The 17,074-nt window shown below is 42.5% G+C and overlaps 1 protein-coding gene across 1 annotated transcript in view; it reads left to right on the forward strand.

Moving 5' to 3' along the window:
• Positions 1-17,074, forward strand: part of ACTR5 (actin related protein 5) — a 138,065-nt gene that overhangs the window by 17,258 nt on the left and 103,733 nt on the right. Inside the window, exon 4 of the mRNA XM_086932264.1 lies at positions 8,712-8,929. Within this exon, the coding sequence (XP_086788390.1) occupies positions 8,712-8,929 (218 nt within the window). The remainder of the gene's footprint in view (positions 1-8,711; positions 8,930-17,074) is intronic.

Raw genomic sequence — 17,074 nt, forward strand, 5'->3', positions numbered from 1 at the left:
ACATTGCTGCCGGAAAGACTTATTTGCTGCTATGCTGCCGGAAAGACTTCTTTGCTGCTATTTTCATGTCATTAGTTTTAGTTTTTTAAATTAAATCTTAGCCAGGATAGGTTATTTCTTACTGAGATTGTTTATTTACGTGTTTTTTGTTGCACTAAATACAATAGTGAATCAACTACTTTGGATATTTGTTGTGATCATTCTACATTTGATCCCTATCCTCTTAGTAGCTATGGAACGTCCAGCTCCAGTGCTGAACGTTCCATTGCGCAGGTGAGGTTCGAACGTCCAACGGCCGACGGCAGCACTCCTGATGTAGTGGTGCCGTCGGCCGTTGGAATAGGCGCAGCACCTAAGAGGTTATGGAGGGAATTTCTTTGATATTTGTTAACCATGGACTATTTCTGGTGAGGGTACTGCTATAAAAAAAAATATTATATATATATATATATATATATATATATACTGAAAGGGGTTTAGCAGTCTCTTCCAGCCATTGGCTACTGTGGTTCAGGTGGTTTTAGACATTGGCTAAGAGGGCTGTCCATCTTTATAGATATTAGCACACCGCATTTTGTTGACATGAGCATTTCTAAAATAATGCCTCTCCTCTATCTTGCAAATGCACACAGTGGCTTAATGCCGCCACACACCCTGCGTGTTGTTGCTTCTGTTCCTCCACTGCTTCCACTTCTGTCCCAGGTTTGATGTTTTTAAAAATGTTTACTTTATCATTCTACCAAAGGCTGTTGATCCAAGTTGGAAGGGTAATGTTAAAAAACAAAAACAAATGGAAGCCTGTGTATCATGACGCATGCGTTTGTCCTGACACATGCATATGCAAGCGACCACAGCAGCCACTTTGAAATGTACTGAAAGGCCAAAATACTTTTTTACCAACATACATTTAATTTTCAAAAGAATTTTGTAATGAAAGCATGCCAATAAGAAGGAACATTTTGCATTTTTGGAATATCCATTTTTAGGTACATATCAAGCAATTAGGGGTTTAAATAGCGCGCTACTCACCCATGAAGGTCTCAAGGTGCTTAGGGGCTGGGGTGGGGGGGAAGGTGTGGCGGCTCCGGATCAGTCGAAGAGCCAGGTCTTGAGGTCCTTCCTGAACGTGTGCAAGGTCGGTGAGCGTCTGATGTTCACAGGGAGCTTGTTCCAGGTTTTGGCTGCGATGTAGGAGAAAGCTCTCCTGCTGTTTCTGTTGTTGCAGGGGACCTCTGCCAGGGCGAGGTCGGCGGAGCGGAGGTTCCTCTTGGCTACGTGGAAGGATACTTTCTCGTTGAGGTATATGGGTCCAATGTTGTGGCTGGATTTGTAGGCGTGGGTGAGGAGTTTGAAGGTGACCCTCTTCTTGACGGGAATCCAGTGGAGACCTCGTAGGTGTTGCGTCGTGCTCATGGCACAGTGTCCCAAGGACAAGTCTGGCTGCGGTGTTCTGGATGGTTTGGAGTTTGTGTAGAATAGTTTTGTTGAATCCGGAGTATAGGCCGTTGCGGAGTGTGTGGGTGACGGTCCTTTTGCAGTCGGGGGGGGGGGGGGGGGATCCATTTGAAGGTCTTAAGGAGGATGCAAAGGCACTTGAAAACTAGTGGAGGGGACGGCGTTGATCTGGTGGTTCATGGAGAGGGAGGAGTCAAGGATGATGCCGAGGTTTCAAGCGTGGTCTGTAGGGGTGGGTGGGCTCCCTAGGGTGTAGGGCCACCAGGTGTTGTCCCAGGCGGAGGTTCAGGGACCGAGGATGAGGACTTCGGTCTTCTCTGAGCGTAGCTTCATAGCACTTTAAAGTACGTTTGGCTGAGTAATATGTAGACTTCCTGTTTTTTAGGTCTGGCCAGAGACAACTTGCTGTTTTTTGATCTCATACTATCAATACACAGAGAAAGTGGAAATAATTCAACCGCTCTCCGTAGTTTGTGGCACAACTTTTGCTAGTAAAATGTATGCTGCATATAATTGAGGCCTGTTTGTATGTCAGCATAATCACACTTATTCCTTTAGAATGCGTGTGACAGGCTTTGGGCATCGAAAGCTAAATGACGGTTTAAATGGTAATGCTATTAATGTGTGCTTGATCTCTTTATTTTTGACATTATTCGTATTAATAAAACAGAGAACTGAAATCTTTCCGCTCTCTGGAAGCTGCATGAGCTTGTGTTGTGATTACTGGCATAAGGCCATCTACCTTGTAGCTTGCCTTCCGTGTACTTCTACAAAAGCAGCAATGGCAGTGTTAGGAGCCTGCAAGATATGATCTGCACAGCAGTGCCCACTCCATAGGGGATCATTGGAGATGGAGACATAATATTCAAACCTGAGAAAGAATGCTAGAGTTAGTGAGATCTCATAAGTTAATGATGTATGTATTACAAAAGTAGATTTGCATGAACATTTACAGCATGTTGACAGCACAGTATTTGCTGAAGCATGGTAATCATTGAACTTAAGGAAAGGTAAAATCTGTTTAGTGAATGTGACCCTCCCAGGATGCGAGTTATCCCATTAAGGAAAAGGACTTGCACCATGTTTCTTGGGATGATGTGGGCTGCTTAAGTCTCCCTGTTCTCTTAAAGAATTACAGGCTTTAAAGTAATCCAATGATCGTTGGTAGCACGTAATTACCACACCATGCAGAAAGGGTGACCGCCTTGTATCAGACTATCACATCTGTATTTTCCTAGAAAGACTGGACGGATGAGCACGGATAGATTCTTAGAGACCTAATGAAAGAGATGCTAGTAATAGCACATTTACAAATGCAAGATCAAACACATGCATGGAAAACCCTTGGTTGCCTCAACTTCACAAATTGCAGAATTGAATGCACTCAGGCTTGCAAAAAGCTTATAATTCAGTTCCTACATTGATTGTATCTGTTTTAATAGTTTTGGGCACAAGGGTATAATGTGGATTTTAAATCATTGGGAAAACAGTTGTTACCAAGACTAAAGGGGAAAAACAATAAAAGTGAAGCAGCTTTGAGCTTTGTCATCCAACGACTGCTTCCATTGGTGAAGGTTCAGATGCACTAGCGCACAAGTGAGGCCATAAACAATTATATTGCTGGTCAGTCTGCGAAATGTGCTATGTAAGTATGGAAAATAGCATACTCACCCAGTTGCATACTATGATCGACCAGAACATGGACTCAGCAGTTCAGTCATCACCCAGACAGGTATAACCTTTTCCTAGGAGAATATAGTCCTCTGGAGTCAGTATCCCTGAGAATGGGATTGCAGCATACCAAACAAGTCTAACTGGTTGAGCCTAATAAAAACCACTCATGAAGGGATTGGCTCTGCACATGCTGGAGTGTGTGCTACATTACGCGTTATGCAAGAGTATCACTGGTGGCCTTTAATGTCGAGAGAAACAAAACAGCGGTTCATTCCCTCTAAATTGTGTACCTGGACCACATCCATTTGCGTCAGTAGATACATTGGAATATAGGCTCAGTTGAAACAGGAAAGTCACGAAAGCAAACAATTTGCAAAGGTTGGTAAACTAGTGGTGATAGGATTGGAAACATTTAGGAATATTGAGGCTATTTATTTATGAATTCTAGCTTGGTAAAATAGTGGTGATGTGATTGGAAACATTTAGGAAGAATGAGGCTATTCATTTATGAATTCCAGAAGCTGCTCTGTCCCAAAATGCCATGTAGGATCTGTTAGACACTTGATTGTTCCACTCCATATATCAAGGATGCCTAAGCAGATCTCTGCCTAGGAAGTCTACCTTAATTGTATTAGCCACTGTAGTGAAATATTTTCCTGATTGATATAGTTTATTTTTCGCCTTTTCTTTGCATAGTAGTTCTTTCCTCACCTCTTCTCTATGTTTTAGAACTCTCTTTATCAAGTGTGTTTCCTTTGTTGGTTAAAAAAATCTCTGGTTAAGAAAATAGCTATGCTTTGTTTGTCTTCAGAACGTCAGTACCATTGAGCATTGCAGTATGTGTATGCATTTTTCAATAGTGCAAACCTAGCCACAAGACGGAAGAGTATATGTCAGGAAAGATCATATTAAAGCCGAGAACGGGGAGTAAGGAACCTGAGGACTAAGCTGAAAGTTCATTAAGACTAGTCATTGAGGGCTATGCCACTGACTTGCTCAGTGTCAAGGCACTGTATCAAGTTGAGGACCTCTCTTTGAGTTGGGGCAATGCAGACTTGGACCTCATTTTGGAAGCTGTATTTACAAACCTTTGAGACGTTTGACGTCCGGGGTCCAGACCCAGCCTACCCACGACAAATCGGTTTCACAGTGCAAACAAGTGGATGAAACAAGGAAGACTATGCCAGCATCATTACATCACCGCAGTCCTGTAGGAGACAACCCATGTTCAGACCCTAACCTCTCGAAGAGTAGATGGGGCAGCCTTCACGTAAAGTGGTCTGAGTGCCACAACCATTTCTGGTTCTACCAAATAGCTGTTGAGGTAGATGGAAGATTTATCAATTGTAAATTGTGTTTTCCCTTTTCCCTTTCAGATGCTTGCGTGCTGGTGGCTTTGCAAGTGCCAAAAACTGATCATTCAAACCTCCACTCCCCCATCTAGAGAAGCAAGTTGACCTGCTAAAACGCCAGGAATAGGGACTGCCTTACTTTTTTAATCATCAAAATAAAACAACACAACTGCCAATATTGGACTTGGTTTCAATCCTTTTAACATAAGAACCTGTTATGAATAAAACATACCGGCCCGTTTTTACTAACGTCACTAGTTTATTGAGTCATTTATTTGACTACTCTAAATCATTTTCATTTTTATCAGAAATATTTTTTAGTGCATATACAGACTATGTACAAATGAATACATTTTATACAATAACAAACATTAACTATACAAATTTACATCACATCCTCAGCAAAACTCACTCACTACATACATCCTACATACAAACAAAAACAAAACATCTTATACCTCTGAGGTATGGCCCTTTATCACAACAGTTACTTCAATATACATAAATAGGAGCCCTAGTTATTTTTTAATTAATGTAGTATAACAGAGTCAGTTGGAATCACTCCTACAGTTTCCTACTACAGTCCTTCGAATATTTGGTGTGGACAATTGGCCAATGGGGGGGAAAAAGGGTCGACGCGTTTCAAACCCCTTATTGTGGGGTTCTCCTCAGGACCAACATGTAATCTTCAAAATCCTGTAATGGTGTCTCAAGGGCTGGGTTATGTGATGTGCTCCCAATCATCTGATCGACGTTGGGCGAGGGGCGGGAATGCCCGGTTTGTAATTCCTAAACTCCAGCCGGGGCTGTGTATATCTGCCGGCGGCTAAAACTTCTTGAGCCCAAGTCCGGTAATTTTTTTCCAAACAAAGGTCCGAATCCGTGTAGTTGAAGCGTCTTACGACCAAAACAGCGCTGTTTTGGTTGTAAGATGCTTCAACTACACGGATTCGGACCTTTGTTTGGAAAAAAATTACTGGACTTGGGCTCAAGAAGTTTTAGCCGCCGGCAGATATACACAGCCCCAGCTGGAGTTTACGAATTACAAACCGGGCATTCCTGCCCCTCACCCAACGTCGATCGGACGATTGGGAGCACATCACATAACCCTGCCCTTGAGACACCATTACAGGATTTTGAAGATTACATGTTGGTCCTGAGGAGAACCCCACAATAAGGGGTCCGAAACGCGTCAACCCTTTCCCCCCCCCCATTGGCCTATTGTCCACATCAAATATTAGAACGACTGTAGTAGGAAACTGTAGGAGTGATTCCAACTGACTCTGTTATACTACATTAATGAAAAAATAACTAGGGCTCATATTTATGTATATTGAAGTAACTGTTGTGATAAAGGGCCATACCTCAGAGGTATAAGATATTTTGTTTTTGTTTGTATGTAGGATGTATGTAGTGAGTGAGTTTTGCTGAGGATGTGATGTAAATTTGTACAGTTAATGTTTGTTATTGTATAAAATGTATTCATTTGTACATAGTCTGTATATGCACTAAAAAATATTTCTGATAAAAATGAAAATGATTTAGAGTAGTCAAATAAATGACTCAATAAACTAGTGACGTTAGTAAAAATGGACCGGTATGTTTTATTCATAACAGGTTCTTATGTTAAAAGGATTGAAACCAAGTCCAGTATTGGCAGTTGTGTTGTTTTATTTATATTTGACTTAGCCTTGCTGGGTAGGAGTCAAGACCCTGTGTCGTTCCCTTACTTTTTAAATCAACATTTTGGCCACTTTCATATATTAAAGTATATTTTACTGCTGTGATTTTTAACCATAAATATTATTGGTCATTTCATTTCACTTTTTTAGTGAGTAAAGAGTTTCATGGCGGTCTTAAAAAGTTTACTCCAACCAATTTGGAATCACTCCACTCATTGGAAGTTGAAAGTGATATTGTCAAAATGATGGCACTTCTCTTGGTCTTCCTCGACCACCATACCCCCATTCATAACTGTCCATAATGCTGATGCACAGTATGTCGCTGATGGTAGTATTGCTATTTTTCGCAGCATCAGCTGGGAGTGCAAGTTAAATACAGGTTCGATATTTGACTGCATTATTTTATTACTGGTAACCCATACTGCTTTACTTTCAAAATGTTTTTCAGATTGCTGCAATTGACCGTTTTATGGCTATTTTTCTCTCTAATACGGCCCAGACCCTCAATTTCTTCATTTGTTGGATGTTAAAACAGCCTTTAGCTATCTCGTAAATCAAAAGTGATGCACAATTCAAAATAATTGTTCATAGGTTAGAGATCTGTCTACCCTGACTTTGTCTCTTTGAAGAAATCCGTTGCTTGGTCGATAGTACCTTATAAAATGACATGCGTTATGAAAGCTACACAATTAAAACTTTCCTTGAAACCTAACACTTATTTTGTATTGGGCAAGACAGCCACAGCTGTTGTCTTAGGAAAACAATCTCCATCTTTTAGATGTACAAGGCTACTACCTGGAGGTAAGGCCTCACCATTGTTGCACTGATTCATACGCCAGGCTAAACACACTAAAAGGTCAGGCCTTTTCACAAAATATATTTATTTACGTTTATTCTGCTGCTTCTAATCTTTTTTTAGTCATTGATAGGATTGAATCCATTCCACCGTATGTTAATATCAAGGAAAGTCATAGAATGCAGACGGAAAAGTTTTCTTCTTAGTTAAAGTTATTGGCATTTGAAAACAACAAACAGTTGACAAAATTGTCTGTCACAGTAGCATCAATAGCTATTGTATATATGGACAGGTTAGAAAGGCACTGTGCTTTTTCCTGCTTTTGTTAAGATCTCTATTGCCTAGCAATTATCTTTTGGCCTGAAGAGTCCATGTTTTGGAGTGGTTTCGTCCCATGTACGAGGTCTGTGTCTTCGAACAGGCCATTGGGCACCATCTTGCAGATGAGCTTGAGGCACAAGCAGCCTTCCGACCAATCCTGGGCAACCTCTTCTCAAAAGTGTTGGACCAATCACTCAGCAGCCCCAAACAATGTGATAAACCCTACCTCCTTTGAAAGGCAAATAAGGCACTTTGAGGAGTTACTTTTGTGCATCATACTCATTCTGTCTGCCATGGAGTGAACCCTGTGAAATTACTTAAATTAGATCAGACTGAGCTTGGCAGATAATGCTATCTCCCTTTTGAATATTCCAGATTGCCTCTACTCCTCCTATGTCAATAACCCCACGCCATCCACCCTTTGCTCTTGCAGGTTGGTGAAAATGTTGTGGACGGTATTTTTGAGGCAAGACTTTTATACCCTCTGAGAGCTCTTTCCCTTCTGGTTTGTAAAAAGAGTGTGGTTCCTAATTGGGCTGAGTTTGGGGAGGACTTGCAGGATTGGTAAAAATGTCCTAGGTGCATGCCTCAATTGTAGGTATTCATAGAATTGGGACTTAGGGTCACCACATCTGGGAATGATCTAATGTGATTCTCAGTTCAGGCAGCAAATCCAAATGCTGATTACATGCCAGAAAAATGAATTGTTTACTGTCATTTTGTTTCTCACTCACTGACATTTTCTTTGAATTCAGAAACATTTTGTCCTCATCTCTTTAAAACAAGAAGAAATATGAGGATAGTGTGATAGGTCTCCTGCATAAACCAGAACAGGCTAACAGACCATGCTGGGTATTATAAGACACAGCGACTGCTTGAGTCCCTGGACTGCATTATCTTTTTTCAGCCTAATGTATTTTATATTATGCATTGCCAATTTATCAAGTTTATAAGAAGTTTCAGAAACTTGCACATGGGCAAAAATGTTCCATGATTTATGACTTCAGTATCTATGATGGCTAAATAAGATTACAGGTAAGTAGCATTTCCTTCTGGCGGCGGAAACCAGCCTGTGCATTTGAAACCAGTACAACAGTAATATTATTGTGTCTTCATTGTTTTGTAGATTTGTATAGTAGCTTACGCTTTGATGAGACCCAAGGCTACTGTGTTTTGTATGTATAATTGGTAGAGTGCTGGTTTATAGAGTGGCCAGGGTAAGAATACAAGGTGTAATGTGCGAGGTTTTATAGGTTTTTGAATAATTGTGACCCAATTGGGGCTGTGGTCAAATGTTTTGCAAGTTAGTACAGTTTTACTATTGTTGAGTACATTTGATATAAATGTGTTATTGAAGAACCAGGTGCTTGTTCAAGGCTTGCTGCACTTTCAAGTTCTTTTATCTTCACTGATTGCAATCATTCATTTCAGAGCTCCAGAAGTGGCGATCACCCGAGTATTACGAAAGCAATGTGCACAAAATGCAACTGCCTTTTTCCACAAAGTTTCTTGGCAGTGCAGTTACTGCAGAGGAGAAGCAAGAGCGGCGGCAACAGCAGCTTCGACGGCTGCAGGAGTTGAATGCCCGCCGTCGTGAGGAGAAGCTCCTGCTCGACCAGGAGCGACTTGACCGTTTGCTGTATGTGCAGGTAATTGGAAAACACTGGACGCTTAACACTTCCACTTAACACCTACTCAGCCTGTTCCTAGTCTCCATTTTGATCTTAAGAAAAGATAACTCTGACTTCTATTTCTGTTGGTAATCTAGGAATAGCCCTACAAAATCAATGTTGGAAAGATGTAGGTTCTTTAGTTTTTCCATCAGGTTTAAATGACTGTGGAATGAACCTCCTTCCTTAGCTAATACATGGCAGGATAATGTTCTTCATAATAGGTAGCCCAACATTCAAACCTTTTAATTTCTTCTATCGTGATAGCCCTGATGTCTTTGTTTCCATTAATGTGCTATTGTCCAACATGCAGCCAGAAGAAAGTGAGTTATAAGTTTGCCGGTAAGAGTAGTTAAGGAGTAGTCTAAATCCTCTCCCAAATCTCCCAGTAAGAGAGAGGATTCATGGGCAAATCAGCAGCTGTTATTATTTTCATTTGATATAAAATCTCTCCAGAATTACTGAACGAGCATACATGGCCACCAGAAATGCCCCACAGTTCTATTTTTCTTCCAGTTTCTCCAGCAACTGTCTGACGACCCAAACATTGCAGGAAGGTGGGCTGTATTTAAGTACCACCAAAGGATTATTTTGCAACTATTTTCTTTGCGTTGTGTGCAAATCAAGGTTTTAACTAAACCTGTCCAAATGTTACACCTGCTGTCCTCCCATGTAGACTTCGGAGTTAGATGTAGGCTGCCTAGCAATTTGTATAACATTGCTGTTGGGACGGAATAGTCCTCTGCATTGTAAGAGACGGGTACCCCTGTCTTGAGTGACCAACTGTACTGTTGTCTGGATCCCTAATGCTGATTTTATTGTCATAGGCGAACACGGATAATGCATGTGCACCATGACCTAGGCCTACCTCACGGATTGCGGTGCTGTTGGACCGTGGGGGACACCCAAAGTGCTGCCTTCGTAGTTGAGTTGAGTTGAGTTGGGTTCTTGTATAGCGCAGCTATCACCCTACGGGTATCTAGGCGCTCAGAGATTGAATAAAAGAAGCTCTCACTCCGCAGAAAGGTTGCATATAACAGGAGATAAACTCAGATCTTAGGGAAGAGCCATGTTTTCAGGCTTCTTTTGAACAGCATCAGTGAATTGACCTGCCTTTGGAATGAGCGTTCTCAATCCCTGAGATGGGCGGCAGCCACACTAAAGGCTCTGTCTCCTAGCCTGGTGCGATTGGATCCAATGATTTTAATCAGGCCTGTGTTGGATGACCTGAGTTGCCTGACAGGCGCATACCAATTGAATTTCTTTTGCAATGGGACTGGGCCTAACTTATGTAGTGCCTTATATATCATGCACAAAGATTTAAAGTGGATCCTTTCCTGAATGGGGAGCCAATGGAGACCCCTTAATGCTAGGGAGGATGAGGATCTGCGTTGTCTATTAAGTGCCAGTTTTGTAGCCATTGATTGAATCCTTTGCAGTCTCTGAATGATGTATTGGGGGGCACCTAAATACAGAGAGTTGCAGTAGTCCAGCCTGCTGGATATTATACTGCTTACCACAGAAGAACGTGATTCGATAGGAAGCAGTGGAAGAACTTGTCGCAGCATCCGAAGTAATAATATACAGGTACTAGTTGTTTTGTTTACCTGGGACTCCATCTGGAGGTTGTTATCTATCAGTACTCCGAGATTTCGCACGGTATTTGTTGAAATCAGAGGTTCATTGGTTGGGGTAAGTCTAAAGTTGTTTAGATTTTCCCTAGGAATTTTAGCACTCAGACAGTATATCACTTCTGATTTACCTCCGTTTAGTTGAAGTGAATTACTTCTCAGCCACTCAGCTGTCCGACCCATACACTCCTGAAAGGTATCCAGGGAGATTGCCTGTTTTCCTTCCAAAGAGAATATCAGTTGGGTATCGTCGGCATAGTTGGCTAGGTCAATTCCGAAGGATTTAATCAGAGGGAAAAGAGGCTGCAAGTAAATATTAAAAAGAATGGGACTTATTGAAGATCCCTGAGGGACTCCATGGTGTACTAATGTTTTCGCTGATGTCAATGGTGCCAGTGTTACCATTTGCTGTCTGCCTGTTAAATAGGACTGGAACCACTTAAGTGCCAGTCCTTTCACCCCGATCTTATTTAAACGTTCCAGCAGTACCACATGGCTCACCGTATCGAAGGCGGCTGACATATCGAGTAGCACCAAAATGGTGTCACTACCGTTGTCAGCACGCATTCGTGAATTATCCATCACGGTGACCAATGCTGATTCGGTTCCATGACGGGGGCGGAAACCTAATTGATCCTCATCCAACAGAGAGTTAGTCTCTAGATATTGTGAAAGAGTTTTACTGACAGCTTTCTCAATGATTTTGATGGGATAAGGGAGAAGCGAGATGGGTCTAAAGTTTTCTGGAAGATGCTGGAAGCAAGGGATCTAGCGTGGGTTTTTTAAGTAGTGGTGTCACCACAGCTTGCTTCCAAGCATCTGGAACTTCTCCTAACTCCAGAGACTGGTTGCAAATCTGATTTAGCCTAGGAAAGGTACCTTGACCTAGAGTTTTCCAAAACCTGTGTGGAAGGGGATCAAGAGTGGATACGGAAGAAACACCATGGGCCAAAAGGTGAAAAGCATCTTCCGTAACGATTTCGAAGTTTTCCAGGCTACTACTTGCCCGCTGTTGACCTTCCTTGTATAGAGGGGAATTATCTGTATTCATGATCGTATTAGCTTGAAGCTCACCAACTATTTTTAGGATTTTTTCATTAAAGTAAGATGCAATCTCGTCGCCGAGTGATTGCGAATTGACCACCCTATTAATCATACAGGTAGGATTTGACAAGCTCTTCAAAATGGTGAAGAGGGTCTTAGCGCTATTTGGGGCCCCTAAGATGGATTACGCATAAAAGTCAGCATTTGTCTTTAAGATGGCCTCCTTATACTTTGTTTGTATATATCTTAACTCCTTATCTAGGACCAAGTAATTTTCCCTCCATTTTCTTTCCACTTTCCTGCATGCCACTCGTAATAGCTTCAATTCATCAGTGTACCAAAGGGCTTAAGCTTTTTTCCGGACTTTAAGCATCCTTTGTGGACCTATTGAGTCAAGGGAGGAGATTATATGTTTGCTAAGTGCAGAATAATTATCCTCCACTGAGCTGGTTGGAGCAAATAGATTTTTTTCCAGAAGAGTTGCTAGTTTATCATTTTCCTCAAGTTTTGACCACTCCCTGCCTATCCGACGTAACGCTGGATGTTTATTAATATCCCTAGTTTTATTCAGTGTGATATGGAAGTGGATCAGATAATGATCCGTCCAGCTTTGGGGCAGAATATCAACAATTTTCATTTCTTCTGCATTGGCGTATACAAGGTCCAATATATGTCCCCCTTGGTGTGTTGGTTGTATTATCAGTTGTTGTAAATTGATAGAGTTGCAGGTGTGATTCAGATCTCTCAAATGTCCACCTAGACACATAGTGGTGGAGAGATCACGCTTACACCAGAGTTACACAGCACATGCCTCGTGGCGGCAGCATACCATGTAGTGATCAGTAGAAGTAAGCAGAACCTTTTTACCCTGCGTCACTGGAGTGAGGCTCATTCCCCTTTTAAAAATAATTCAGATGATGTGGGCTTAACTTGCACCTGGCTTACGTCGGGTAGATGTGGAAGGGCATGCATGAACGAAACGTGCTGATTGCATGTGTGCTCGCAAGAAATACACTACACAATTGGTTGATTGTGTGTGTTTTTAAAATAACACCCCAGTACAATACAGAAAGGCTGCAGTACTGAACAGTGTGCCCAGACTGAATGCATTTGCTTCATGTAGTTATGCTTGCAGTGACATAATACACGAGGATAATCGTGCTGTCAGTAAGTGTGTTGTGGATGTACATTCAATGCAAGTGAGCCTGCACTGGTACATTAAATAGAGGACCTTCAGAGTGATAGACATTTCTCAGGAGGAAGAAGAAAGGGGAATGATGTTCATTTCAAAGAAGCAGAACTGCAACGTTAAAACTTCAAAAACTCAGAAGCTAGTTACATGTTGTGTAGGGTAGTTTGAGAGCCCAAACGTTGTCATCTGCTGAGCAGTCCGATGGGCTGTGTGAGAAGGGTAATCTCTACCAGACTTCTACTAGGACTGGGGTCCCAGGCCTGCTAGTCTCTCTTCAGGGTAAGGGGACATAACCCAGGAAAACGAAGGCCACCTAGTCTGGAGTACCAGTGTCTGCCTGCTTGCCAAAATCAGTGTGCCCTGTGAAAAAGAGGTGGGCGTTGGAAGGAGCAAGGTCCAGGAGGGAGCACTATTGTGAGGACTCCCTGTGCGAGGTGTTAGGAATCCACTCGTACACCGTTTGGGCAGCAGTCCATGGGGGTCTCCGGATCAATCCACCACATGTGCCAGTAGGGACCGCAGTGGACTGAACAAAGGAGCAAGGATTGTGTGAAAGGCGCCGGGCCTGCTCACCCTCATGGTGTTTGACCCAGTGTGCTAGAGAGGAGGCCACTGTGAAGATCAGTGCCAGGCCAATGTGGCCAGACTTGTGAGTGCCGCGGCGATGACCCTGTACACCAGAAAGTGCCGCCGGAGACACTAAGGCCAAGGGTTTGGGATCTGAGACTGAGAACTGCTGTTGTGACAAAGGCTTGTCCAGCCTGCTTAATGCAAACTGCACCAAAGTAAGCCAGAGGGATCAAAGGACTTCACCATAGCCCAGTCGGAGCATGGAGATCAACCTCCCCCCACCTGCAAACAAACTGTGACTTACCGTGCAATCACCGGAACGGGAACAACCCCATCGCTAGAATCAGCCGATAGTGTGGCTCGAAGGAGAGAGCCTGTGTCTGCTGGGTGGTGCAGTGGGTGACTGTGCGCAGCCCGCCTTTGCTGATCTGGAGCTGGACTTTGCTGTGCCGTCGAGGGGTTCCATAGCGTTGGAGCGGGTAAGCCATTAATTGGGCTTTTGGGGCCCAGAGGGAATTACTTTGATTGGTACTGTGACACTGTTGACTCTTGTGACTGAACTTCCGAGAGCAGTCAGAGGGGTGAACTCTTGAATACCCCTAATAGCTAAAATTCCCTGAATTTGTCCAGCCAGGAATGAGGAATAGCATTGAACCCGTTGCACTAAAGATAGTGGGACAGGAAGTGGTATGACAACTACTAGGGCCCCAACCTCGGGAGGAATTGTGTTATTGCTTTTGGATGTTGTTTACCTTTGCATTTGCATGTGTAGAATTAGAATTGAATTACTTCTTTTTATGTAAAAAGAAGTATTTGACAGGACATTGATTTATTGTTAGCACACTTGCACGTTGTTATGAGTCATATTTACTGACCAGTATCCATGCTTCCCCCGAAGGAGCCTTGACTGCTCGCCAGACGCCGCCTGAGAGACAAGTACAAAAGGGGGGCTTGGCCCAGTTGAGCATGATTCATAGTATGTCAAGCCCCTGGACATCGGGAGTAAAAGGCTTCGGCCAGCACAGGTGGGCCCAGTAACTCTTGCTTGCCCTATGGCCCACTGAAAGGGGTTCTGACAATTGCTAAACCCCTTCTTGTGGAATCCCTGGATAGGAAAGTCTAAATAGTATTTAACGATCGTAGAGCTGCTTTCAGTTGCTTAATTGCTTATATTTTTACTTATCCACACTGGTTAGATGGAAATGTTAGAATAATCTTGCCATAGATCTATTGTGCCCCTCATCTTATAGATCGCCCAGTGTTGCTAATGGGGCAGTAAAACGTTCTCTTTGATAGATTGGGAGAAAGTCAAGATTATTCACCATATGGGCCAAAGGGGAATGAGATGTAGTGACCCGGTCAACATCTTACCACCTTGTCCAGTATCTCCTAGTTTTATTTGTAGTGTATAACAGCTGTATCATACTATGTGTTAAAGGTGGAAGTTGTGGTAAAACATGTGCAAGTATTTCCATGGTAGTCTACTCTGTCTTGACTCCTAGTTTCTGTTTACCCAGATGGATCCAATCTGAAATGGTTTTAAATATGTACCTTGGATATAAGTTTCTAGATGAGGGATTGAAAGACCTCCATCATATATGGATTCATACAAAGTTTTTCGTTCAGTACCAGTAGTTTATCCTAGATGTGATTTAGAGCAATAGGCGTGAATAGAAGTGGCAACGTCTGAGAGACATGTAAGTGTTTGGATAAAAAATTCATTTCTTTTGTAGCTATTCCGCCAAACCAAAAGATACACCTTATTCTCCAGTGTTAAATGTCTTTAAAGAGAACGTCAATTCTGGGGTATTTTGGCATCATTAAGCTGCTTGGAAGAAGCCGTTATGTGAATCCCTGAGTATTATAAGGAGTTTGCTGAGATGGTGAAATTATTCCTCCCCTAGGTATCAATTATAGCAACAAGTGTAGATAGTATGGTCTGTAGCTTTGGTACATCTGATCAGGTTACCAGAGGCTTAAGCAGAGTCATTAAGGTCTCGAACTAAATTGGAAATCGAGTAGTTGGTTTGCGTGATAAAGAATCGGCATCATCAAACATCAGCGCCAATTTGTATTTGTTTGGACCGTGAATGAGAGTTGCTGTTGGAAGTTTGTACTGCTTTAACTGAACCCATTTTTCTTGGTCCTAGGACTCTACCACTGGTTGGCATGGGTAAAGTGCGAAAAGTGCTTATGTTCTTTTTTTTTTTTTCACACCTAAAACTTGCATACACCGAATTGGCACATTTAAGTTACTTATAAATCCGTAGAATATGTTATAAGATTAACCTATTGGTTGTTTTTTAACGTTACGATTGCACGCAGCACTCATCGTGCCACCCAGTAAAGTAGCACTGTAAAGCATGTCTCTGGGTTATTCCTTTCAACCTGTATATGCATTTTTAAGTGACTCCACGGGTTAGTTGGCTCACACCCTGTTTGAGCTACAGGGACACAAAAAGCATCCAGAGACCTCTCCTGCAACTGCATAGCGGACCAGTTACAACTGGACCTACACTGGACCCTGCTGCTGGCCTCTAATCGAGTGAATCTAAACCATGAAGTGGTGCCCCTCAGGTCCTGGACCCTCGGCTGCTGTTACTGTACTCCTCCCTCTGTTCCTAGACTACAAGATCTGGACTTAAAGAGTTTTTAGTAAACACAACAAGATGATGGATGGAGTGCTGAAACTTTTCAACCACTCACCCTCAGTCAAGACATATGGGTTTAATCTCTTGTTCTTTTGCTCACTATGCCACCTCAGTTTGGGCCCAGCCAAATGCAAATCAGTCTTACCCTACTCCTCATGGGAACAGTACAGCCCGAACTGCAAGGCTGAGTCCTCCCTGGACCGGAAACAAGCATCTGGGACCGGTTTCGGGTATCATACCTCCTCAGCCAGGCTAGCTTGAATCTAGTGGCACAGTGAGCAAGGGACCCATATCTGATCATACCCTTGGGTGGTGTGGTTAGCAAAAAAACGATGGATTAAACCAAGATCTGTGACTGAGGTGAATGTTTGATTTGTCTAGCATTCCTTCCATCATTTGCTCTTTTTGCTTTTGTTGCCTTAAGTGGGAAGGGTATGCCCAGTCGTCCATCATTTGTTATTTTTACTTAGAGAGTTCTTCCCAACTTTCCCCCTAGACCATGACTGCAGTTGCGTGTAATCGCTACCAGTACCCCATCTTTTGCAACTCACTGATAGTGAGCTCCGCGTCTGATTCAGCTTGCAGCCTGCCCCACTTACAACTGGTCGACGACCACTTTTATGCTATAAAAACGTATACTCAGTCGCACATGGTCCCTTTATCTGATCGGATTCAGCCTTAATTTGGCTTTGTACCAGTCGAGCTTGACCAGATAACGTTTTTTTTGTTTTTAGTACTATTTCTAAATCATACTTTAAAAACTCATATGTACGGTTCTACCAATTGTTTAGTTGTCATTTTATTTATTGAAATTTACTCTATCTTTGACAATTGGTTGGAGTTTTTTCTGTGTTGTGCTTTCACTTTATTACTGTATAAGCACTAAATAAACACTTTACACATTACCCTTAAGTTAAGCCTGAGCGCGTTGTGCCAAGCTGCCCGAGGGTTAAGTGCAGGTTTGTTATAGTGACTTTAATGGTTCACCCTGACAAGGATTGTGATCACTATTTGACGTGGGTTATCATCACCCTTA

Source organism: Lissotriton vulgaris, chromosome 7, assembly GCF_964263255.1.
Source record: "Lissotriton vulgaris chromosome 7, aLisVul1.2, whole genome shotgun sequence".
Taxonomy (NCBI): Eukaryota; Metazoa; Chordata; class Amphibia; order Caudata; family Salamandridae; genus Lissotriton; species Lissotriton vulgaris.